Raw genomic sequence first — 26,834 nt, 5'->3', positions numbered from 1 at the left:
CAACTTGTTGGAATACATTGAATATTTAGATCACAATCATTTTAGATCACAATTGTAATCTAAACTTTTAAACTTTTAGATCACAATTGTAATCCAAACTTTTTTATCACAATTGTAATCCTAACATTTTCGATCACATTTGTAATCTAAATATTTCGATCACAATTGTAATCTAAATATTTTGATCATAATCATTTTCGATCACAATTGTAATCTAACATTTTCCATCACATTTGTAATCTAAATATTCGATCACAATTGTAATCTAAATTTTTAGATCACAATTGTAATCTAAATTTTTCGATCACAATCATTTTCGATCACAATTGTAATCTAAAATTTTCGATCACATTTGTAATCTAAATATTTCGATCACAATTGTAATCTAAATTTTTAGATCACAATCGTAATCTAAATTTTTCGATCACAATCGTAATCTAAATTGTTCAATCACAATTGTAATCTAAACTCTATTGCATCAGACTTAGTTTTTGAACAAATTTTGAGATATGGCAAACCCAATTTCCATCGTTGCTAGCGCTGAAGCTGTTCAATATGTGATGTTTGAGAACGAAGACGGAACTACCTCTAAGCCTCCAAAGTTGGTGAAATGGGACTGTGATTTTGATGAGTTTAAGTGGAGGTTTTACAACTATCTCAAGATCATTGATTACAATCTTATTAGACCTATTGAACAAGGTCCACACCGTCCTATGACAACTGGTACTGATGGTGCGGTTCCTAAAACAGTAGTTAACTACAATGATAATGATCGAAGAATGCTTGCTGAAGATCAAAAGGCTTTTGGTATTCTAACTGTATCTCTTTCACGAGAAATTGCATTGACACTGAGAGACTACACCACTGCTAAGGGTCTATGGGATGCCTTAGTGAACAAATTTGAAGGAACCTGGAAATGAGAAACAACCGCAAATGAATATTAAAAGAAGAATTCTACAAATTTAAACATATTCAAGGAGAATCGGTTGCATCTCTCATCAACAGATTTGAGTCACTCGTTACTAAAATGAGAAGTGTCGATGTCATCCATGAGTTGTCTGAGATCAACATGAAGTTGTTGGATTCACTGCCTTATGCATGGAATAGCCGTGTGATTACCATCAAGAGAACGACAAACCTGGATACCTTAACACTCTTAGAGATGACTTCTACCATCAAGTTTTGGTGCAGAGAAAATAAAGATGAGACAAGTGATGAGGGTGTGAGCAGTCAAGCAAGTCCTATAATCCCATAGTGTGCTGCAAGTGGAAGTAGTAAAGCAAACACCTCGTCAAGCTCCACTAATGGGATTCCTACACCTGCCTCTCTCATTCCCGAGGTACACAAACTTTGCTCACAAGCTTGCATAGAGAAAGTTCTTCACTATAGAAACCATAATGCTAAAATTCTTGAACAAATTGAGAGCATTAGAGTTCAGAATGATGATCTTAAAAAGGCTGCAAAGATTTACAATATTAGAATTAACACTCATGGTATGATATGGCCGATCTTAGGGAACAAGTTTCCATTGCTAGAAATTTGGCAAAACGTCATGAAAATCATGTAATTGAACTAAAAGCTAAAATTGCCAAATTAGAGATTGAATTAACCCAAAGAAAAGTTGTTATAGAAAACTTTAAGTTAGCTTCTGAGAAACTGAATAAACTAATTGGGTCACAAATGGAATTAAGATTAAAGACTGGTTTAGGCTATGATAGTTCTGATGTACCTCCACCGTTTAACAATAACTATACTAGCCTTCCTCACTTTGATTTTAATTCTCCTCCCGAGGAAGAAATGGTCTATAGTATTGGTCATGTGCCCTTATCAAACACATTTGTTCCTGCTGCTCCCAAGACTGTTAATTCAGCTAATTATTCAGTTAATCCTAATAGTAGTTCATCTTCTGTAGCGGGTTGTGTAGAAGAAAAGGAGTGTGTGGAAACAAACAAGGGTTGTGGAGATAAAAACTTAATTTTTGATTCATCTATTGTCAACCCTGTCTGTAATAATATTGATTCCAAAAACATTTTGAACAATGATGTATCTCATGAGAATGTTCATGTTGGCACGTCTCTTGAAAATGAAAATGAAGTTTCTATTTCAGATAGTGATTGTGAAACTATTTTTGATGAAACCATTATTGATAAAACTGTGCATGAAAAGATCTCTGTGAATACTAACCTACCCAGATGCTCATCAAAATATTGTAAAGTGAGGAAACTAAAATTAATGAAAATCGTTTTGAAAAAGAAAAGGTAAGTACATCTGGTAAATATGTGCCACCTCATAGAAACAATTTTCATCAATCCACAAATCAATATTATCAACCTCAACTATACAATCAATTTGATAATAGCTACTATGGTTACTATTCACAAGATTATGTTAACTCTTTCTATACAAATGTTTTTGATGATAGGGGTCATAGATCTGACAGCTTGTTTGTTCCCGTACAACCATCTCTTTATTCGCCACAACCCACGTATTATCATTCTGACGGTTTCTATAGGGAAGATAGAAGAAAACTTTGTTTTGTGTGTGGTAACCCATCTCACCTTGCAAGACATTGCAAGAGCTGGCATAAGATGAAAAGAGAAACGAACAGTAGGTTTAATCAATTCCGTTCAAGAGCTAAACCAAGCTCAAGAACAAGAAATGACCAACCTGACCGTTCTGCTAGCGAAATGGATGTGAGATCCAGAAATAAAAAGAATGATAAACCTCCTTTTTGGATAACCAAAGAGGAGAGAGCAAAAAGGAATTCAAAGACTGAAAGGCTTGAGAATTCATCAAAAAGAAAGCAGAAAAGAAATCCAAAGATTGAAAAATCTGAGGATGTTGTTTTAAAACCAAGGAGACAGCCTCAAAAATCTGTTAAAAACAGAAACCTGCTTGTGCATGGAATCTTAAAGACTGTTCTTCTGATTCTGACACGTCCCACAACTTCATAAACAATAACGAGAAAAGGACATTTGACAACCTTGTGGTTGACCCTCCCGAGTAAACTAAGTCTCGGGAACCTGTATCTAATTAAACTACTAATGTGTAGGGTCAGCCAAGACGTTATGTAAATAGTATTTGGTATTTGGATAGTGGCTGTACTCGACACATGATAGGAGACAAATCCTTGCTATTTGACATTAAACCGTAAAGGATACATTTCTTTTGCTGGAGATATGGGTGAAAATATCACTAAACAGGGTAGAGTGTTAAATGGAGTCCTGACGTTTGACGACGTCAATCTGGTGGAACAACCGAACCACAACTTGCTGGAACAACCGAATCACTAAACCGTTAAGGATACATTTCTTTTGCTGGAGATATGGGTGAAAATATCACTAAACAGGGTAGAGTGTTAAATGGAGTCCTGACGTTTGACGACGTCAATCTGGTGGAACAACCGAACCACAACTTGCTTAGCATCTCTAAAATCTGAACCGAAAGCTTGGGTCGATACTGATGACAACTATGCAGACCTGTTTGCTAAAGCCTTTGATCGTGCCAGATTTTTGTTTCTCGTTGAGTCACTTGGCATGATCTCTTTTGTACAAAATTAAGTTTTAATTTTTTTATTTTTCTTTTAAAATTATTTTAATTTTATTTGGTTTTATTTGGTTTTATTTTTATTTTTTTTTCTTAAAAGTTTATTTTATCTAAGTTCTTTTTAATTTAATTTCCTTTTTAATTTAGCATAAATTTTTATTTTATTTTAAATTTTAAACTTTTAATTTCAAATTTAGTTTTTAAGTTTTAAAATTTGAAACTTTTGTTTTATTTTTATATTGTTTTTAATTTTCTTTTTAATTTGCAATTCATTTTATTTCATATTTCTTTTATCTTTTTTTATATGAAAATTGTAAATATTTTTTAAATATGTCACAATTTTAGAGGGAGAAAATGACTCTGGAATTGTACTGGTAACCGATGTTGGAATCAAACCTTCCAAAAGGTTACTAAAAGCTCCAAGAAACCAAAGATTGACTAAATCACCAATTCTATCTGGAATTGTACCGTTAAGCTTGTTGGTATCTAGATGAAGTTCTACCAAAGAAGTGCAATTACTCAATTCGAGACATGCAGTTGAGTAATAAATTGCTGAACTTTTGATTGCAAGTTGTGCAGTAATTTGATGAGAAACATGTGTAGATTTTTTTTACTATAAAGCTTTGTTGCAATTTGAGAGTACATAGGAACAACATGCATTCTTCTTAGTCTGAGACAAATATAGGAAGTTAAAGAGAGGGTATAAAAAAAAGAGTTAAATTCATAAATTGGTTTAAGGGCAAAATGGTCAAAGTAAGTACTCCCTATGCTATTTTGCTTAAATAGAAGTAATGCTCACACTCTAATAATTTAAGTTTTATCAAGATAAAAGTTTTATGCAATTCCAACGCGTTGTGCGTGTGTGTCATGAAAATGGAATTCATAGTTGCAGAGACTGGCGGTCCAAGCGCTTCAAGTAACTTAAAGACAAAGAGCTCAAGACGAAGGGGTGTCTGTTAGTGCACGGTTTTGTGTCTTGAGTCTTTGTAATTATCGTTAACGTTTTTGTTTAAATTTAATGCAATAATTTGTTTAATTATTATCTAATTCGTTATGTATATAGTCTAGTTCGCTAGGGGGTGTTAGCGAACTAAGACTTAACCTTATTCCCTCCTGATTCGTTAGGGGTGTTTCGTCCTATTTAATGTTTGTAACGAAGTAGGTTCTCGTCCAGACCTGTCTTCTATTTATAGTGAACCTTGTTCACTCATAAGATAAGTTTTGAGAGAGTTAATTATCGAATTGCTGTCAAATCGTTCTCTCGATCTTCAACCTAATATTATACCAACTACTATAAACATATAGATTATATATATATATACACACAGATATAACACTTAATCAAAGTTAATTATGAGCTAGATCCATTGATTAAGGTATTAATCGTATTAACACAGATCCGAGATCTGTTATAGTTATAGATTGATTCCCGAGTTCCAACAGCTTGCACCATCTCCATCTTCCCAAACTCACTTGGGATATAGCCTGTAAGATAATTGTTTGAGAAATTTAGATATATCTGCATATTTTTTATACTTGAAATCACTTGCCCTGATATTGATCCGCTGAAGAAATTGTGTGACAGATCTATCAAAATCAACTAGTTTAGTTTTGTCCCGATATCCCCAATTGACCCGTTAAACCTATTTCCACTGAGATCCAACTTAGATAGCATCTCGAGCTTTGAAACAGAATTCAAAACTGGACCCTCAAATTTATTGTTCATCATATAGAGATGAGTCAACTGTTTAAGCTCGTAGATTTCATCAGGGACCCGACCTTCTAGATTATTGTCACCTATTGATAGGCTTTGAAGTGAAGAATTTTTTAAGATTTCTGCAGGAATGGTGCCTGAAAATTGATTTTGGTGTAGATGTAACCGCATCAGACCCGTTAGGTTTCCAATTGAAGTCGGAATTGAACCATAAAGTTTGTTATAACTAATCCCAAGTTGTAGCAAAGAAGTGCGGTTACACAAGATATCCGGAATGATTCCACTGATAGAATTGTTAACCAGGTTCAGTGTCTGGAGATTTTGGAGTTTACCCAGTTCGAATGGAACTGTCCCAGGGAGAGAGTTTTGCCCCAAGTTAAGGAATTGTAACCTAGACAAATTTCCAATCTCTTTAGGAATGATACCAGAAAGTTGGGTTTGGCTAAATTCAAGATATTGTAGCTCTTTCAAATTTTCAATATAAGTTGGAATCGTGGCAGAGAGGGAATTTTGCCTCAAACAAAGACATTGTAACATGGACAAATTCCAAATCTCTCTAGGAATGATACCAGAAAGTTGGTTTTGGAACAAATCAAGATATTGTAGCTCTTTCAAATTTCCCATGGAAGTTGGAATCGGGCCAGAGAGGGAATTTTGCCACAAGGAAAGATTTTGTAACCTGGACAAATTCCCAATCTCTCTAGGAATGATGCCAGAAAGTTGGTTTTCGCTCAATCTAAGATAATGTAGCTCTTTCAAATTTCCAATGGAAGTTGGAATCGGGCCATGGAGGGAATTTTGCCACAAGTAAAGACATTGTAACCTGGACAAATTCCCAACCTCTCTAGGAATGATGCCAGAAAGTTGGTTTTGGCTCAATTCAAGATCTGTTAGCTCTTTCAAATTTCCCATGGAAGCTGGAATCGGGCCAAAGAGGGAATTTTGCCACAAGTAAAGAATTTGTAACCGGGACAAATTCCCAATCTCTCTAGGAATGATGCCAGAAAGTTGGTTTTGGCTCAATTCAAGATCTGTTAGCTTTTTCAAATTTCCCATGGAAGTTGGAATCGGGCCAGAGAGGGAATTTTGCCACAAGGAAAGATTTTGTAACCTGGACAAATTCCCAATCTCTCTAGGAATGATACCAGAAAGTTGGTTTTGGCTCAATCTAAGATATTGTAGCTCTTTCAAATTTCCAATGGAAGTTGGAATCGGGCCAGAGAGGGAATTTTGCCACAAGTAAAGATATTTTAACCTGGACAAATTCCCAATCTCTCTAGGAATGATGCCAGAAAGTTGGTTTTGGCTCAATTCAAGATATGTTAGCTGTTTCAAATTTCCAATGGAAGTTGGAATCGGGCCAGAGAGGGAATTTTGCCACAAGTAAAGATATTTTAACCTGGACAAATTCCCAATCTCTCTAGGAATGATGCCAGAAAGTTGGTTTTGGCTCAATTCAAGATCTGTTAGCTCTTTCAAATTTCCCATGGAAGCTGGAATCGGGCCAGAGAGGGAATTTTGCCACAAGTAAAGAATTTGTAACCGGGACAAATTCCCAATCTCTCTAGGAATGATGCCAGAAAGTTGGTTTTGGCTCAATTCAAGATCTGTTAGCTTTTTCAAATTTCCCATGGAAGTTGGAATCGGGCCAGAGAGGGAATTTTGCCACAAGGAAAGATTTTGTAACCTGGACAAATTCCCAATCTCTCTAGGAATGATACCAGAAAGTTGGTTTTGGCTCAATCTAAGATATTGTAGCTCTTTCAAATTTCCAATGGAAGTTGGAATCGGGCCGGAATTTTGCCACAAGTAAAGATATTTTAACCTGGACAAATTCCCAATCTCTCTAGGAATGATGCCAGAAAGTTGGTTTTGGCTCAATTCAAGATATGTTAGCTGTTTCAAATTTCCAATGGAAGTTGGAATTGGGCCAGAGAGGGAATTTTGCCACAAGGAAATAATTTGTAACCTGGACAAATTCTCAATCTCTCTAGGAATGATACCAGAAGGTTTGTTTTGGCTCAATATAAGATTTGTTAGCTCTTTCAAATTTCCCATGGAAGTTGGAATCGGGCCAGAGAGGGAATTTTGCATCAAGTAAAGATCTTGTAACCGGACAAATTCCCAATCTCTCTAGGAATGATGCCAGAAAGTTGGTTTTGGTTCAATTCAAGATTTGTTAGCTCTTTCAAATTTCCAATGGAAGTTGGAATCTGGCCATAGAGGGAATTTTGCCACAAGGAAAGAATTTGTAACCTGGACAAATTCTCAATCTCTCTGGGAATGATACCAGAAACTTTGTTTTGGCTCAATATAAGATTTGTTAGCTCTTTCAAATTTCCCATGGAAGTTGGAATAGGGCCAGAGAGGGAATTTTGCCACAAGGAAAGAATTTGTAACCTAGACAAATTCCCAATCACTCTAGGAATGATACCAGAAAGTTGGTTTTGGCTAAATCTAAGATCTTGTAGCTCTTTCAAATTTCCCATGGAAGTTGGAATCGGGCCAAAGAGGAAATTTTGCAACAAGTAAAGATCTTGTAACCTGGACAAATTCCCAATCTCTCTAGGAATGATGCCAGAAAGTTTGTTTTGGCTCAATATAAGATTTGTTAGCTCTTTCAAATTTCCCATGGAAGTTGGAATTAGGCCAGAGAGGGAATTTTGCCACAAGTAAAGAAAATGTAACCTGGACAAATTCTCAATCTCTCTAGGAATTATACCAGAAATTTGGTTTTGGCTCAAATCAAGACCTTGTAGCTCTTTCAGTTTACCAATGGAAGTCGGAATTGACCCTTCTATAAGGTTATTATTAGCCTGAAGTTTACGAAGATTGCGCAAATCACCAATTCTGTCTGGAATTGTACCATTGAGTTTGTTGGAATGAACACTGAGTTGTAGCAAAGAAGTGCAATTACACAAGCTATTTGGGATGATTCCAGTGATGGAATTGTTTCCCAAGGCTAGTGTTTGCAGATTCTTGAGTCTCCCCAATTCGGATGGAATCACGCTAGAGATGGAATTGCTGTGAAGATCAAGTGTGGCAAGCTGTGTGCAGTATCCCAACTAGAGTGGTATGTTGCCGGTGAACGAATTAAAAGATAAATTTAGAAGCTGAAGACAGGAAAGGTTACCAAGAAAGGGAGAGATTTGGCCTCTGAGGTGTGCTTGTGTAACTGAAATAGAAACGACACGTTTGGTGATATTATGGCATTGAATTCCAGTCCAGTTGCAGTGGTGGGTGGATTCAGCATTCCAGTTCAGGAGTGCACCAGTCGGGTCGTCTGAGATTGAATTCTTAAAATGTTTCAAAGCATTTGCTTCATCACCTTCCAAGGTTGATTGCACACCGACCACCAGGAGAGCTAAAAGGATAAAGATTTTGAATGCCATTGAAGTAATGATGGGCATACATCGAAGCTGGTTTTTTTATATTGTGGAATTTAGAGAAAAGATTTTTCTTCATGTGTCAAATCAAATGCTTATCAGTTATCATATGATATGTGGCTTTGTTTTAAGTATTTTGGAGGAAGAAGTCTCTTCCAGGTACATGGTGGTCATACTCTACTTCCCCCAAGCACACGGCTTCCCTAAGTTCTTTGACGTCCCTTTCATAATACAATAAGTTTTATATTTTACAGCTTAACAGCTTAGTTAGGTTATAAATAAAAAAATAAATAAACATTATACGCATACAAGTATGTGTTTTTTTTAGTATATATGCACAATCACTTTTTGTCTTATATTAGTGTACAAGTAAGAGTGTTGAACGTACGCGTTATATCAATATATTTTTCTTTGGATTTCCCTTTCAAGGATAGGATTACATAACAGTGATTTACTAATATTAATGCATAAAAAATATTATATTTAGTAGTTTAATATTATTTATTCTTTAACTGGGAGATGCTTTGAAAAAACAGACAAAACTGGCGAGACGGGTGGTGGCATGTTTTTTTTTTTTTTTTGGAACAACAGATGATGTTATGTAACGAGTACAGAGCTAGATGAGTTTGGGTTAAAACGAGAAGAATGTTGTGGTTCATACTCCAAACAAACCAATAAACATAAGTATCTAAGTTACTTTAAATTAACAAATTAAGAAGACTAGGAAACATGATGACACAGAAGCAGATTATGATTCTTGTGCATGGGAAACGCGGGCATGGGGACCAAAGAGAAGTCAATTTACATCGGGCCGAAACGGATATGAACCAAAAGAGCTCGCACTACAAGAACTTTCACTTATGGCGACACAAAGTCGTCGCTATGGTGCTAAAAGCCGCCGCTAAAAGTTTTAGCGTTGAAACGTCGTCGCTAAAGGGTCGCCGCTAGTTCGCGCCGCTATTGACTGGCTGTTGCCGCTTCCAAAGTCGCCGCTGAAGGTCTACCGTCACTAATGCTCTATGTCGTCACTAATAAATCGCCATAAAAGGAGTCACCAAAATCCGGTTAGCCGGATTTGAGTTGCGGCAGACTTTTAGCGACGACTTGTTGTCACTAATGCATTTTTTATTTTTTAACTTATGTTTTTGCCATTTCCAGATTTTCACAGCCAAAAACAAACAAGCAGATTCTCCAAAATGCATATTGCAACCATTGGAAATATATATATAAACATAATAAGTACATAAACGTCAACTAGTTCAAATATTTTGCTCATGTTATACATAAAATAAACAATTAAAACATTAATCTAGCCTGTTCATTTCATAACTCGCTCCCTTCATCCGTATCATCTTCATTGCCTTTATTTGATGCCTTTTTTGAATCCATAATTTGTGAATTGTGCCATAAATCTCGAGTCTGAAATAAACTATCAATTTCATACCAAGACACTCAAAGCAACAGTCTGCACACCTCCAGTCATCTCCATAATTACATGCTCCAAAATAGCATCATTAATTAGTCATTAATCACTGATCAAGCATTATATGTTATTACGTCGAATAAAGATTCAAGTTTGGTTAAGTTACCAGGCTCACAGTTTTGTCCTCACAGATACCAGGGTTCACAAAATTAGTATTTAAAGGCAAGTCATATGTATAGTAGTGATCTGTTTCTTGTAGTGTCACCGCTAAAGGATTTGCCGCTAAAAACAAATTTCTTGTAGTGTTGCGGTGGTTGAGGGGCTGCAGTGGGCGGTGGTGGTGTTCGAAACGGTGGAGGTAGCATGCGGTACTGTGGAGGTGGCAACATCGGTGGGGTGGCATCGACATTGGCAACATAACAGAGATTGCGGTGTCGACAACGATGAGCAGGTACAACATGTGCGTGTGATAACGTATTTAAAGGCAAGTCATCTGTATGGTAGTGATCCGTTTTTTAAGTTTAGATCCATTACATAATATGAGTTAATTTAAATGATTTTACTTTACTATTAAATTCTTAACTTCTTGAGGTGTTACTTTTGTTCATATCAATCCATAATAGAGTAACGATTGTCACTCACTGATATCACTTGTAAAAGCTTTTTAATTATTAGGATAAACTGCGGTTTTCGTTACTGTGGTTTGTCCAACTTTATGGTTTAGTCCAATAGTTTTAAATTTACGATTTTCGTCCCTGTGGTTTCATTTTACTTACAATTAAACCCGAATTCACTAACCATGTTAAATTTGGTTGTTAAACCTATCAACGTGCCCCTCACGTGAGAGGCAATTTTGTCGTTTTTCTCCCCAAATACAACCCAACCCCCTCATGTGAGGGGGGCTTGCGAAATAGAATTGGGGTTTATTTTGGGAGGAAAAAGACAAAACTACCCCTCACGTGAGGGGCACGCTGATGGGTTTAACGATCAAACTTAGCGGGGTTAGCGAATGCGAGTTTAATTGCAAGTAAATTGAAACCATATGGACGAAAATCATAAATTTAAAATTACTAGACTAAAACCGTATATTTGGACAACCACAAGAATGAAAAACGCAGTTTACTCTAATTATAATCTATAATAATATATCTATATTTTTTATAATTGAGTGAAGTTCTAGCTGGTTAGAACTTAGAAGTAATCGGATTCTTCAATCTTCATGTACAGATTGATTTTTATGAACCGGTTGGACCAAGTCCAAGCCCAGGCCCAAGCCCAAGTATACCTTCATCTAAAGCCTAGTTTAATAAGCTCGACCATTTAATTTAAATAGCCCAAGAAGTAACAAACCAATATAAGGCCTCGTTAAACACTTAACCCGAAAACACAAAATACTATTGAACTTAAACGAGCATGCACTCCCGCGTCTCCAAATAATTAAAAATATTTACTAGATCAAGTCTATTATATTATCGAATCGACATGTCTAATTGATTGAGATATATATATGTAATTAAGTTCATGAGAGAAATGAAATTAGTGCGAGAAATGCAAGAAATGAATATGAGCCACTAATTTTATTTTAGTTTTTAATATTTAAGAATAAATAAAAAAGATGTAAATGCAACAATAAATGCACTCTGTATCTTTAATTAATACAACTAATATAACCATAATAGATCTTTCTCTAATTAATATATCTAACTAATTTAACTATAATAATAAAAAAGATAAATCACTAATTTAGTATTATTTTTTGTTACACCATCTTCATTTTTTTCAACAAAAATATAATTTAATAATATAATACTATTTCTTTATATTAAAAAAATAATTTTTTTCCACTCAATTTATTAGCATATATCAACGTGTTTTTTTTATAAATATCAAAACATAATATATTTTTTTTTCAGTTGATATGTCTATAAAAATTATTGTCATAAATATTAATAAAAAAATATCATACAAATGTGTCTATTAGGTACTAATAATAAATATACAACCTACACAAAATTATATAACCTACACTTATTTTGAGTAACAAAAACGTACAACATATAAAAATCATACAACGACATCAACAATTATATAAACTACATAAAGATACACATATCCTACACGTGCGTAGGTTATATGTTTTCGTATGTAGGTTATATGTTTTCTTGTAACAACTCGGGTTTTCGTATTTGAATTCGTATTCGTTTACCCGACTCGGGAATATATTTCGGATCTTTCAAATTATTAAAATCTTATATTTATTCGAATTTAAATTTGTTAGACTTATTTTATATTCATATAACTTTCAAACTCGTTAAACTATGCTTAAAAACCTTTAAATCGCTTAAAACGGCTAAAATTCGCATTTATAGAAGTACAGGGACTAGTTTTGCATATTTTAGACTAAATTAGCGAAACGTAAACTCCAAGATATCTAAATTAATGTTTCAAATCAGGCCAATCCGTTTTCTTGTTGTCCAAGCCAAATTTTATTAGTTATTATACCCAATTTTCTCATTAATATTGTTTCCTAATCGAGTGGATTCCTTCAAAAATGCATTATAATACTCAATATTAAATTAAAACACACCTATAAACCCTAAAAACTACTGAAGTCCAGCCATCCTCTCCATATCCCACGGAGGTTCCCTTCTCCTTTGTCGGTTTCTTCAAGATTAATCAAGTTTTTCAAGCTGTTGTTGACTTTCAAGCTTCAAGACCTCGTAGACCACAATTTCTCCTAGTTCCAATCCTCGTTTGGGTAAGTTTTCTTCTTTACTATTGTAGGTTTTTATCTCCTTTACAAAAGACCTTAATCAATTTATGAGATTGAGGGGATTTACCGTGTCAATTGGACTCCGACCCGTTTAAGGGCAAAATAGTCAACAAGATTGACTATTTGATTTCTCTATCTTCTGGTCAAAATTAGCTTTCGGGCCAGAAGACTTTTTTATTTGTTTTGAAATTTTGAGTGTACTAACAAAAATCCGACTCCCAACTAGCTGTTCTGATTCTGGTAAGTACCAGCTCGCTTATTTGCTGAAAATCTCATAACCGGAGTTCCATACATCCATTTGGATTGATTCCAACCGCTATGTACTCGGTTTTTACTCTATTTTCTTATGTATAAATCTCAGGTCTGTTTGGTTCATATCACTCATCGCGTGAACTTTACTCGTTTAATCATTCTCTCGGTTTACTCGCTTAATCATCGAGGTGAGTAATCACTCTCATTTTTACTTATTTTAAAACCTTTTAGGGACATATGCGTATTTAAATTATTTGTATAATATCTAGTATTCAAAACCGCAACTATTTAATCTTTGTGTGTATATCAGTTTATGCCTAACTTGTTATTTGCTTACTTGCTTTATTTGAACGCATTTTGCTAAGTTCCTCATTTGAGTACGATCATACAAATATTTAGGCAACCGATGTCCATTTTATGGCAACGGTTTAATCCTTCCTTGGTAACCAATGTCCATTTATATGGAATTAGTTGAGCTCTTTCTTTATGGTTGATTGTTTGTTTATGTGTTATGGTTAAACTGTTTATTCTTACATGAACAGTTTGCATCTTTATTTATTTATTATATATTATTTTTGTGTATTAAACTGGTGTTTTACTCACTCAACATGTGTTGTTGACAAACCATTCTATTTTATACGCATATGCAGGTTATTGTTTGAACTAGTTGCAAAGATTTGGTGAAGAATTTAAGTTATAAAACTTTTAATCAAGATCATTTGTGATATAAATTGTATTGTTGTATGATTATGGATTTTGTACTTTGTACTTGAATTATTTGAATCATTTAATCGAATTAAATAGTTTTTGTCACTTTTAAATATTGCATAATAGTACCTTGAGAGCTGTGAGCAATCGGCTCACGCCCCGACATTTCCGTCTTAGGTTGTGGTGTGACATTTCTTATTGTTAGAACAGGTGTAGGTTATATGTTTTTGTGTAGGTTGTATATTTTTATTGACATTTAATTCAAACGTGTGTAATATAGTTTTTTGTATTATTCACCACAATGTAACTACGTGTTGATGGATATTGATATGTTGAGTGGGAAGAAATTGGTTTTGAATAAAAAGAAATTTTAATGTGTGGATAAATTGTATTCGTGTAAGATAAAATTTCCGTGTGTAGGTTATATGTTTTTCATGTGTAGGTTATATGTTTTCGTGTGCATGTTTATTTTATTGATGATGAATTTTGGGTGTAGGTTATATGTTTTTCGTGTGTAGGTTATATGCTTTCTTATTCTTAGAACAAGTGTAGGTTATATGTTTTTGTGTATGTTGCATGTTTTTTTGTTGATATTTAATGCAAACACGTGTAAAATAGTTTTTGTATTATTCATCACAATGTAAGTACGTGTTGATGGATATTAATATATTGAGTTGGAAGAAATTTGATTTTAGTAGAAAGAAATTATAATGTATGAATAAGTTGTATTTGTGTAGAATAAAAATTCAAGAGACAAAAAATAAGTTATAAAATAAATGAGTTCTTATTATTTTTCAATTATAATAATTTGATTAGTTTTATTAATTAAATATATAACTATTATGGTTTATTAGTTATATTAATCGAAGAAAGAGAATACGTTTATACTTTCTTTATTTAAGCATTTAAAACCTAAAACTACACTAGTGACTCACATTCATTTCTCGCAGTTATTTCATAATTCTCCTTAACCACCCCCTATATATATATAGGGAGAGGATCATGAGAGAACTCCATAATATGGAGAGAACTAGAGAACTAATAATGAAGTATTTTTAATTTAATTAAAAAAAATATTTTTTAAATTTTTTTCCTTTCATCCTTCTTGTATGTTGTTATTCTTCACCACAAAAAAATAAAAATAAAAAAAAATAAAAAAATTAACGAGTAATGCATATATGCAATACACCGACTTTTTTTATAATGCATATGTGCAATAGTGTGCATTTTGATATTTGAAATAGTGTTGAATAGCATATGGATAGTTGTTTGTATTGTTTATTTGCAATAGTGTTATATTATATACAAAAATTAAAAAATCGATATAGTGCATATGTGCATTAGTGTTGTATTACATATATGCGATAATGTGTTTTGCATACAATTATTAGTGTCGTATTTGCATATATTCAATAGTGTGTATTGGATAATGCAATTGTATTGTATTATATGCAATAAAACACTATTGTATATATTCAATAGGCATTAGTGCACATATGCACTACAGTACTACACCGACAAGTTTTTTTTTTTTTTAGGGTCAATTTCATCTTAGTAGAATGAGGAAGGAAAAAAAATCACAAAATAATTTTTTTTAAAATAATTAAAAATAATTCTTTACTTCTCTAGTTATCTCTTTAAAAGGAGTTCTCTCTCGATCTCACCCCTATATATATATAATATTAAAATTTATTATTGATTGATTCCATTAGCACTCTAGCTGTTTGATAAATGTCCGAATGAAATTATTGCGGTAATCATATGCTAACAAATATAAAAAACAAACTGGAAATAAAACACAAAGGAATATAATATAAAGGCCCGAATCATTCATCTATCTGCAAGTGAAAGAACTCAAGTCCCTCGTAACTGCGATACGATTTTAAATTTACTATTTACTTGGTTTTCAAGGTACAATGACTCCATGCACCAGTCATTTTATGCAAACTATGGTCACCCATAAGCTAACAAAAGTCAACATTTGATTTCAATCTCCAAAAGCAATTCAACAAAATAAAACTTTTGAAAAATACAACATTTAGTCTATTTATTATTACTGTAATTTTTACTTTTAAATTTAATGTATTTTTTTTATCTTACTGTAGTTTTTTTAATTTAATATTTAATTATTTAATGCACAAAAGTGGGCATTTTGACTACCACTCTTTTCCCAAAAAACTAATATTCTGACTGAGCGTCACATAACACAAATTATCCAAGGGTAAAGCATATTGACTACACATGATCTTAGTGACATATCATTCGTCAAACTAATATTGGTTTCATTGAAATAAACAAAATAAAAAAGAAAATAAAAGTAACGAATCGGTTGTTTGAATGACCGGACCTAGTCACCTAGGTCATGAGCCAAATATATAGTTTTAAGTAAAACAAAAACTGACATTTGTTTTATATTTAAAATAATGAACTTTTTATTTTTTTTAAATAAAATAATAATATATTAAATTTTATTATTTTATAAAGATAATAACACACCCTACATTTTTTAGAAAAGCCATAAAATTACCGAAACTAGAAAACCCAAGTAAGTTCGTAGGACCCAAAGTACAAAACAAAGAAAATGGAATTAACATGTAGATATTAAAAGCAAGGTTGCAAAAGTTGCTAGGCGGACCCTAGGCGGCCAACTGGGGAGTTGGGTGTACTCGGAGTACTCGGATAATACTCGAACATGATAAATATCATAAATTTACTAATATTTATAACAAAATAGGTAATGATTAATATAAATAAGAGAAATACATTTTTAAATAATAAATTATTTTAAAAATGGTTAGTTATTAAGTAAAAAAAATGATATTTATTCTTTTATATTAAAGAAATCCGAGTTATGTTTTATTTTTTTAAGCCAAAATCGGCCCAAGTTAACCGACTAGATGCGATTCTGACTGAAATTTACCACTTTTAATCAATTTTTAGTAACTAGGCGGAATTAAATAAACTTGTCTCGGAGACATACCTTGTAGCGAGTATTCGGAGAGTACTCGGCCTTTGAAACCTACTTTTACAACATTGATTAAAAGACAACTGTCTAAAGGCTAAAAATATATATTTTGACTTTTAAGGATTAAATTTTAAATTGTGCTTCAGTCTTCATACTTTGGGTATACTCATTTTGTTGGGTTCCAATGGTGATCAGTCAACAGTTTAACGATTAAACCCGGTTTTAATAAAAGTTTCATAATTATTAATCTGATTAAAATTATTATGAATGCAGCAAAATAAATAAATGAGTAATCATCACTTTATGGAATCATATAGGATCCGGTTACAAACAATATGAGTAAAAAACAAATCAACCAAATTAAATACCGACAATATTTAATTTTAACTCGGTTAATGAATAACCGGTTGAGACACCACATAACAAACTTCGCTAGGTGACAACACAAACGACACCCGGTGGTGGCGGCGCACGGATATTCTTGTTGATAATCCTTCCATTCATCTCCCCAAGCATCATTTATCTTGTATATAAAGAAAGTGCAGCGGGCTCACTATTTTAAACAACAGCCCGCTAAAGGCCCGGGTTACAATTTGGTTGAATTTGAACATCATGAAGAATTCCATGAAGAATGTATTACTCCTGTGGTTGACACAAGTTCACGTGGTGGTTGCGGTTTTAATGAAATAATCGAACAGGATCAGTTAACGGTGCTTGGTGAGGAGCATAGTGCTACAAATCTCGGTGTGATTTTTGGCTTTATTATATCGCGTATTTTTGTGGGGGTACTATCGGGCTCGTTTACAGTAACAATTTAGGGCAGGTTGTGCAGTCGCTTGGATACATTTCCATGACCAAACCACTTGTTACGACTTATTCTACATGCTCGTTTTTTGGGTGTCTTCTTACGGGTGCTGCAGATTTGGTTGCCTGCTTTTACCACCAGCCTTATACAGGAATGTATAGAACTCGGGCCGGGAGGCTATCACTTGCCCTCGTGCCGATGCCTTTTTCTTTTGTCCTGCTAATATTATCTGACAGGTTGACTGTTTTACGTGTGGCTACCGGTTTGATAGGAGTCTGCTCCGGGTTCTTAGTGTCGACAGCTGTTATGATCACTTCCGAGCTTTTTGGCTCAGAGAGCTCGAGGATTAATCATAATATTCTTATAACCAACATCCCGTTGGGATCACTGATATATGGTGTTACTGCATCTTTGGTTTATGATGACCACATCAGGAGCTCAGAAGATGAAGGATCAACGGTGTGTATCGGTCGAAAATGTTATTACCAGACGTTTATATTGTGGGGATGCGTTTCTTTGTTGGGTTTGGTTTCAAGTTTTCTGCTTTCTTTAAGAACGGAACCAGCTTATGAAAGATATTATAAGGAGAGAAGAAGTAAAGAGACTTTAATCAGTGACGAGTTCTAGAGTTTTGATAAATAAGTTGGATACTTACCATGAAATGCGAAGAACAAGATAGACATAGAGATTAGTGATCTTTGAATGATGCAGTTCAGGAGAGCAGAAGTGTATGAATTCATAGGTTTTGAGTTATAAATTTGTAACATATTTGTAGTGTTGGTTAATGTATGCATCTTCTGGTCATTTTGACTAAAGAAAGTCAAACTGTGAATTTACTAATGAGTAATGACTAAGGTAGCCTTATGAGGAACCTGTGTGTGAAAACAAGAGTTTTATATATTGTCTGATGAAATGAAACAAATAATTTTAACGAATGCGAATGCGATTCATAGAATAGACTTGGGTTGAAATGATTTTTTTAGAATCAAAGTATTAAAATGGTTTAAGGGCAAAATGGTCAAAGTAAGTACTCCCTATGATATTTTGCTTTAATAGAAGTAATGCTCACGGACAAATATGAAACTGCTACAATCTTGAAGTGAAACTTGTTATTAATCACTCAAATACGAGTTATAACTACACTTTCTTGCTGATCTTTGTGAGTGAAGATAAGACTTCGTTCATGTCTGGTCGATCATCTGGATCCGCTTGAGTGCAAGATAATGCCAACTGAAGAATCTGTTCTATAACACCGTGTTTTGTGGGGAAATCGGAAGCCAGTACAGGATCGACAATTTCAATCAGCTCACTGGTTTCATTTGAAAGTGCTTGTTCTATCAACTGTGGCAAAGTTCCCTCGTCTTCGGTGAGTCCTGTTGGTCTTCTTCCGGTCATAAACTCCAAAATTATCACTCCAAAGCTAAATACATCCACTTTTGTTGTCACTTTTCGCATATATGCAAACTCTGGTGGAGAAAAAAATGAATTAGTGTGACTTTTTAGGTCAAATGCTATCTAAAAAGAGAGTTGGGGATGCATATATTACCTGGCGCCAAGTAACCAATGGTCCCTTGAAATGCGGATGTAGAAGAAACACTCCTTCCATCCGGCTGAATCACTCCTAGAATCCGAGCGGTCCCAAAATCGCTAACATGAGCATCCCAATTTTCATCGAGAAGAATGTTAGAAGGCTTTAAATCACAATGAACTATGGGGAAATCATATCCTGAATGTAAATAAACGAGTCCTCTAGAAACTGAAACCAAAAGACCAACTCTCTCAGAAAGATTCCATCTTGATCGATCAATCCCAGAATCATGTATAACCTTATCCAGATTACCATTTTCCATGTATTCAAGAACCACAGCCTTTAACTTTCTACTCTCCCATGCATAACCAACCACTTTCACTAGATTTCTATGCCTCAATTTTGCTAACGTGCTCATTTCTTTGTAGAAGCTCTTATCGGATTCTGTTGAAAAGTCTCTGAAATTCAGATTTTTTACCGCTATCATCCTTCCATCTGTTAGTCTACCCTTGTACACTGTGCTTAAACTGCTTATACCAAGAATGTTACTTTCAATGAATCCGTCGGTAGCATCTTCAAGTTCTTGTCTATCGAATCTTTTTAAGGTGAACCCTTGGGTGAATTCTGGCTCTGGATCTTTAGATTTTTTAACACGTCGATAACATACAACCCCCAAAATTAGTACAAGAAGCAAAGCTAGACATCCGAATATTGAAAGAATAATGACTTTTCTGGATATATGATGTGAATGATTTGTTTGGGATGAGAAAACACATGAGTTGGTGTCATTGGTAAAACATAGAGATGGATTTCCAAGTAATCCAACGGCGCTAGAGTTTTTGAAAAGTTCAGTATCAGGAACACGCCCCTTGAGGTGATTAAACGAGAGATTAAGGTGTTTTAATGCCAAATTATATCCAAAATTTTTAGGAATCGTGCCATTGAATTTGTTTTGGGAAAGATCAACTGAAGTAAGAAGTGTCAGATTTGACATGCTTTCTGGAATCTCTCCTTCCAACTGATTTCTTGATAAATTTATGAAGGAAAGAACCTTAAGAGTAGGGAAAATTTCATCAGAGACGGTACCGGAAAGCTGGTTTCCTGACAAATCAAGACTTTGCAAGTTTCTGCAGTTCTGAATTGCTACAGGAATACCTCCTGATAGATTATTGTTTGAGATATCAACGGCTTGCACCATCTCCATCATTCCAAATTCACTTGGGATGTTTCCTGTAAGGAAATTGTTTGAGAAATTTAGATATATCTGCGTATTCTTCATGCTTGCAATCACCGGCCCAGGAATTGATCCAGTGAGAAAGTTGTGTGAGAGGTCTATCCAAATCAGTCGGTTCAATTTTGTCATACTGTCCCCAATTGACCCATTAAACAAGTTTCCACTGAGATCCAGCTTAGAGAGCATCTCAAGCTTTGAAATTGAATTCAAAACTGGACCTTCAAACTTATTGTTCATCAGAGAGAGTTGAGTCAACTGTTTAAGCTCGAAGATTTGATCAGGAACCCGGCCTTCTAAATTTGTATAAGCAATATACAGGCTTTGAAGAGAGGAAATTTTTGAGATTTCTACAGGAATGGAGCTTGAAAATTGGTTTTGTCCAAGATATAACGTTATCAAATTAGTCAAGTTTCCAATTTCTCGTGGGATTGGCCCGAAAAAGGAATTATCATAAATTTGCAGCATTTTGAGATTAGAAAGTCTTCCAATTCCTGGTTTCAACACCCCAGTAAGATTGTTTAGATATATATACAATTGCTCAAGACTTGAACAATTGAAGAGATCATCAGGGATCTTTCCAGACAATTTGTTGCGGCCAATATTAAGAATTAAAAGATTTGGCAACTTTCCTAAAACATGAGGAATTTCTCCCACAATCCTATTTTTAGCCAACTCTAACATACGGATCTTTGTACAATTTGTGATGCTAATTGGAATAGGCCCCTCGAGAAGATTACCAGAAAGTAACAAATACATTAATTTGTAAAGAGACCCAATGCTTGAAGGAATTGATCCCGTGAGAAAGTTGAAGCTAATTTTCAATCTATTTAAATCGACTAACCTGGTTATTGATAGAGGGATTTCACCGGAAAGTGAATTTTTCAACAAATAAAGAACTTGTAAACTGGACAAATTCCCAATCTCTCTTGGAATCATACCAGAAATTTGGTTTTGACTCAAGTCAAGATCTTGTAGCTCTTTCAATTGACCAATCGAAGTTGGAATTGAACCGTTAATTTTGTTGGAGTTGAGTCTAAGCTGATGCAAAGAAGTGCAGTTGCATAAGCTATCCGGAATGATTCCAGTAATGAAATTGATTCCCAGGTCTAGTGTCTGCAAATTCTGGAGTTTACCCAATTCAGATGGAATCGGGCCAGAGAGTGTGTTTTGCCACAAGTAAAGAGCTTCTAACCTGAACAAATTTCCAATCTCTCTAGGAATGATACCTATAAGTTGGTTTTGGCTGAAGTCAAGATTTTGTAGCTCTTTCAAATGGCCAATCGTAGTTGGAATTGAACCCTCTAAAAGGTTATTAAAAGACCAAAGTACCTTAAGATTGACCAAGTCACCGATTCTGTCTGGAATGGTACCGCTAAGGTTATTGGAAAAAAGTCTAAGTTGCAGTAAAGAAGTGCAGCTGCCTAAGCTATCCGGCATGATTCCAGTAATGAAATTTATTGCCAGGTCTAGTTTCTGCAGATTGTGGAGTTTTCCCAGTTCAGATGGTATCGGGCCAGAGAGTGTGTTTTTCCACATGTGAAGAACTTGGAGCCTGGACAAATTTCCAATCTCCCTAGGAATGATTCCCGAAAGTTGGTTTTGGCTCAAGTCAATATTTTGTACTTCTTTCAAATGACCAATCGAAGTCGGAATTGAACCTTCTAAAAGGTTATTAAAAACCCAGAGAACCTGAAGATTTGCTAAGTCACCAATTCTGTTTGGAACTATACCGTTGAGTTTGTTAGAATTAAGTTTAAGTTGTTTCAAAGAAGTGCGGTTGCACAAGCTGTCCGGAATAGTTCCCGTGATGGAGTTTTGCCACAAGTACAAAATTTGCAAACTGGACAAGTTTCCAATCTCTCTTGGAATGATACCAATAAGTTGGTTCTCGCTAAAGTCAAGATTTTGTAGCTCTTTAAAACGGCCAATCGTAGTTGGAATTGAACCCTCTAAAAGGTTATTAAAAGCCCAAAGTACCTGAATATTAACCAAGTCACCGATTTTGTCTGGAATGGTATCGCTAATTAAGTTGGAATTAAGTCTGAGTTGCTGCAAAGAAGTGCAGTTACATAACCCCTCCGGAATGATTCCAGTAATGAAATTGATTCCCAGGTCTAGTTTCTGCAGATTGTGAAGTTTTCCCAGTTCCGATGGAATCGGGCCAGAGAACCTGTTTTGCCACAAGTGAAGGACTTGTAACCTTGACAAATTTCCAATCTCCCTAGGAATGATTCCCGAAAGTTGGTTTTGGCTCAAGCCAATATTTTGTACGTCTTTCAAATGACCAATCGAAGTTGGAATTGAACCTTCTAAAAGGTTATCAAAAGCCCAGAGTACTTGAAGATTTGCCAAGTCACCAATTCTGTCTGGAACGATACCATTGAGATTGTTGGAATCAAGTTTAAGTTGTTGCAAAGAAGTGCAGTTGCACAAGCTATCCGGAATGATTCCAGTGATGGAGTTGTTTCCCACGTCTAGCATCTGCAGCATCCGAAGTCTCCCAAGTTCGGATGGTATCGGGCCAGAGAGGGAATTGGCGTACAGAGCAAGTGAGGTAAGCTGTGTGCAGTATCCCAACTGGAATGGAATGTTGCCAGTGAATGAATTATAAGATAAATCAAGAACACGGAGGCTGGAAAGGTTTCCAAGGAAGGGAGAGATTTGGCCTTTAAGCCGTGCTTGTTGAACGGAAATAGAAACAACACGTTTGGTGATATTATGGCATCGGATTCCCGTCCAGTTGCAATGGTGGGTGAAATCGACATTCCAACTGAGAAGTGCACTTGTCGGGTCGGCCGTGATTGAATTTCTAAATTGTTTCAAAGCATTTGCTTCATCATCTTCCCAGATGGAATTAGCACCAAGCACCAGGAAAGGTAAAAGCATAAAACTTTTGAACGCCATTGACTGATTGAAGTGGTGACCAGCATATATCGAAGCTGGTTTTTTATATTGCAGAATTCAGAAGATAAGATTTTTTTTTCGTTTTATTATGTATTATATGTGTCAAAAATTCAAATCAAAGACTTATCATATCATATTATATACGTAAAAAGTTCATATCAAAGACTTAACATATCATATAATATGTGTCAAAAATTCAAATCAAAGACTCATCATCTCATACGTGGCTTATTTCATGGGGTGAAACAAGTCTTCTTCCAAGTAAATGGCGGTCGTACTCCAACACCCCAATCCTATTCAAAATACAGTAATTAAATTCTATGTTTTACAACTTAATTACATTATATTTAAAAAAAAAACACATTCTATGATTTTTGCATACAAGCATGTGTGTGTTTTCAGTATATATATATATATATATATTAGCTACAATTATAGCACATTTTAGTTTTTACAAGAAATATTTTTTACCATAATTTATAAATAACGGTGAACACATGCACATAAGTATATAAATTCACGTACACATGCACAATCACACTTTTTCTCTCATATAAGAGCATTCTCAACCCATTCCCTAAATTTATATGAGGAGAGGTTATATGTAAATTATAGGGTGAGGGTTTTTAGTGGTTGTGAGTGTAAACTATAGGGCGGAGAGAAATTGTAGTACTTTGTCAGTCCCTATTTAATTTTTAATATTTGTTGAATTGGTTGTGAGTAGTAGAGAGAGAAAAATTTAATGATAAACATATATAAAATATTATTTAATTGAACATAAAAGAGAAATACGGTGTTTTATAGTGTAATTATAAAGATGAGGATTGAGGACGAGCGGGGAATGCTAAACAAATAGACACATCGTGCGTATGAATATGAATATATATATTTTTTGAATTTTCCTTCCAAGAAATTACAGTAATTTAGTAATAATGCGCATAATTAAATATTATATTTGATCGTCTATTATTAATAATTTATTATCTACTATCTATCTACTTACCTACCTATCATAACATATTAGAGCATTCTCGTCCCATCCCCCATAATTATGTGAGGGGAATTAGTAAATTATAGGATGGAGTTTTGAATGATTGTGAGTGTAAATTATAGAGTGGAGAAAGAAATGTAGTGATTTTTTGTAAATTTGAGGAAACAAAGTTTGTCCCTATTTATTTTTTAATATTTATTGAATTGGTTGTAAGTAGAGGAGAGAGAAAACTGTAATGATAAAAGTATAAAAAATATTATTTAATTAAACAGGAAAGTGAAATATAGTGTTTTATAATGTAATTATAGAGATGGGGTGGGGGATGGGATGTGAATGCTCTTATATAGTAGAAACTCCCAAAATAACTCAAAAGAAGAGAGAGAAAAAAAATAAAGATCCTAAATTTGTTCACATTCCCAAACTAACCAATTAAATATGTACTGAGCCGACGCTTTGGGAAAATAAACGACGAGATTTTTCAACCAATGAAAAGCTGACATGTGGAAAGCATTTGACACACCAGACGAGATTTTTAAACTTCTCGTGGCTTCCGACCTTATTTTAAACTTAAATCACTTTTTATAAAACAATCTATCAAGACGGTTTTTTTATGTTTCTTGTCTGGTCAGTTCATATTATATTTTTCTTGAGAGTTGAGCATTTTTAATTTTGTCTTTCAAGACGCATTTTGATTGAATTTGTTCCAAGGAGTTCATATTCTCAAGTTTCTTCTTATAAGTTTTAAAAGTTTAAATATCGTCTCGACCGATAGGATTTTTGGTATTCCGTCTTGACCGACAAAGTCTTTTAACCAACTATCTACTCCGATTATATTTGTAATTAGGTTTTAGGTGGACCCACTTTTCAAATTAAACTATCAATTAAGGATGATATTCACCACGTGAATATTGGCTTCTGGCCACACACATGCTCTGGGCGGTTTGCCACACCTCGGTCTAAATGTGTGGCTAAAGGTCGCTTTCGTCAAACATTTGTTATTCGTGTGACTAAAAACGCACCTGTTAGAACTAAAAACACACATGTTAGAACCTTTAGCCACATATATTAGATTCGTGTAACAAAAAACACACATGATAGAACCTTTAGCCACTCTTATTCAAATTGTGTGACAAAAAACGCAGCGTTAGCCACATTTTCACAAAAAATGTGATATTTATTAGCCACATTTAATAAACTGTGGCCAAATATTATCTATGTTTACAGTAATTTGTTAATATGTGGCTAAAGCTAATATATATGGCCACACTTACGGGTATATGTTATCATAGAGTATTGTTTGTTAGCCACTTATAAGTTTTATGTGTAGCTAAAAGTTAAGACAAAGCGTGTGATTATTAGTAATTAATTGTCACACTTTAATTGTTTCATATGTGGCTAAAAATTAATAAATTTGGTCACACTTAAAGGTTTATGTGACCATATAACATTGTTTGTTAGCCACTTATAATATTTGATGTGTGGCTAAAAGCTAATAGTGACAGCAAAATAACAAATGTGACTATTGTTAGTTAATGACCACACTTTATGCTTCATGTGGCCATCATCTTCTTATTCTGAGACAAATATAGGAAGTGGAATAGGGTAAAAACAAAGAGTTAAATTCATAAATTGGTTTAAGGTCAAACTGGTAAAAGTAAATACTCTCTGTGCCATTTTGCTTAAACAGAGTAATGCTCACAGACAAATATGAAACTGCTACAATCTTGAAATGAAACTTGCAATTAATAACTCATATATGAGTTATAACTGAAGTTTGTCTTACGTTAATGTAAAAAGTAAAGTACATTAGTGTGTGTAAAGAACCGAGATAGTACTGGTAAGCTTCTCTTCTGATGACGGAGCAAACGTGAAAAAGCCGACATGTAAAGCCGATAATGCATAAAGATGATAAGGAAATCTTTGTATGTCTTCAAGTGGGGCCCACTTGCATCGGAAAGAAATTGACAAATATTATTTTACACGTGATCATTTATATAATACTATAAAATTCTTCTCTTTTTTGCATTCAACGGAAGAGACAAATTATAAATTATAATATTATCATAAATAATAATAAAATAATCAAAACACAACCAACAAAATAGCCTTGGCTTTTCCTATTTTCTAATCTTTTTACAATATTTGTTTAATAGCACACATAACCAAATGGTAAACGTAAGTGCAATGCAATTTTGGTTGATAAGGAGTGGATGTGGTGGTTTTATTAGAGAGGACAAATTCACAATGACATGCGTTGGTGATACGTATCGATAATTTTATTCTCATTCTTAATCTTAGTGTGGAAAGTTGTGCGCAGTATCCCAGCTGGAGTGGAATGTTGCCAGTGAATGAATTAAAAGATAAATTTAGAAATCGAAGACCGGAAAGGTTACCAAGAAAGTGGGAGATTTGGCCTTTGAGGCGTGCTTGTGGAATTGAAATAGAAATGACACGTTTGGTGATATTATTGCATTGGATTCCAGTCCAGTCGTAGCGCTGGGTGGATTCAGCATCCCAGTTCAGGAGTGCACTAGTCAGGTCATCTGTGATTGAATTCTTGAAATGTTTCAAATCATTTACTTCATCATCTTCCAAGATGCAATGA

At 34.3% G+C, this 26,834-nt stretch overlaps 1 protein-coding gene and 1 pseudogene across 1 annotated transcript; one reads left to right on the top strand and one right to left on the bottom strand.

The window, feature by feature from the left end:
• The first annotated feature begins 9,375 nt into the window (after positions 1-9,375).
• On the top strand, positions 9,376-18,201 carry LOC143636711 (protein NUCLEAR FUSION DEFECTIVE 4-like; annotated as a pseudogene).
• A 448-nt stretch (positions 18,202-18,649) lies between these two features.
• On the bottom strand, positions 18,650-23,238 carry LOC143636723 (uncharacterized). The gene is made up of 4 exons (XM_077104240.1): positions 22,404-23,238; positions 21,089-21,755; positions 19,119-20,815; positions 18,650-19,038 (listed from the first exon to the last, which is right to left on the bottom strand). The coding sequence occupies exons 1-4, from the start codon at positions 23,236-23,238 to the stop codon at positions 18,710-18,712; spliced, it is 3,528 nt and encodes a 1,175-aa protein (XP_076960355.1). The 3' UTR covers positions 18,650-18,709.
• Positions 23,239-26,834: the final 3,596 nt, after the last annotated feature.

The sequence above is a fragment of the Bidens hawaiensis genome, unplaced genomic scaffold (genome assembly GCF_021521415.1).
Source record: "Bidens hawaiensis isolate Kalapana, Puna unplaced genomic scaffold, B.hawaiensis_p1.1 tig00008041_1, whole genome shotgun sequence".
Taxonomy (NCBI): domain Eukaryota; kingdom Viridiplantae; phylum Streptophyta; class Magnoliopsida; order Asterales; family Asteraceae; genus Bidens; species Bidens hawaiensis.
Note: the sequence above shows the minus strand (reverse complement) of the source record. Positions and strands in the feature narration are given on the sequence as shown.

Bases quoted from the DNA above. Each gene is read 5' to 3' on its own strand.
- LOC143636723 (XM_077104240.1), bottom strand. From the start codon at position 23,238: ATGGCGTTCAAAAGTTTTATGCTTTTACCTTTCCTGGTGCTTGGTGCT. The intron at 21,756-22,403 runs GTAACTGCACTT...CGGATAGCTTAG, and splicing joins AATCATTCCGGAGGGGTTAT to GCAGCTGCACTTCTTTACTG. The intron at 19,039-19,118 runs GTAATATATGCA...TTTCTCCACCAG, and splicing joins CATTGGTTACTTGGCGCCAG to AGTTTGCATATATGCGAAAA.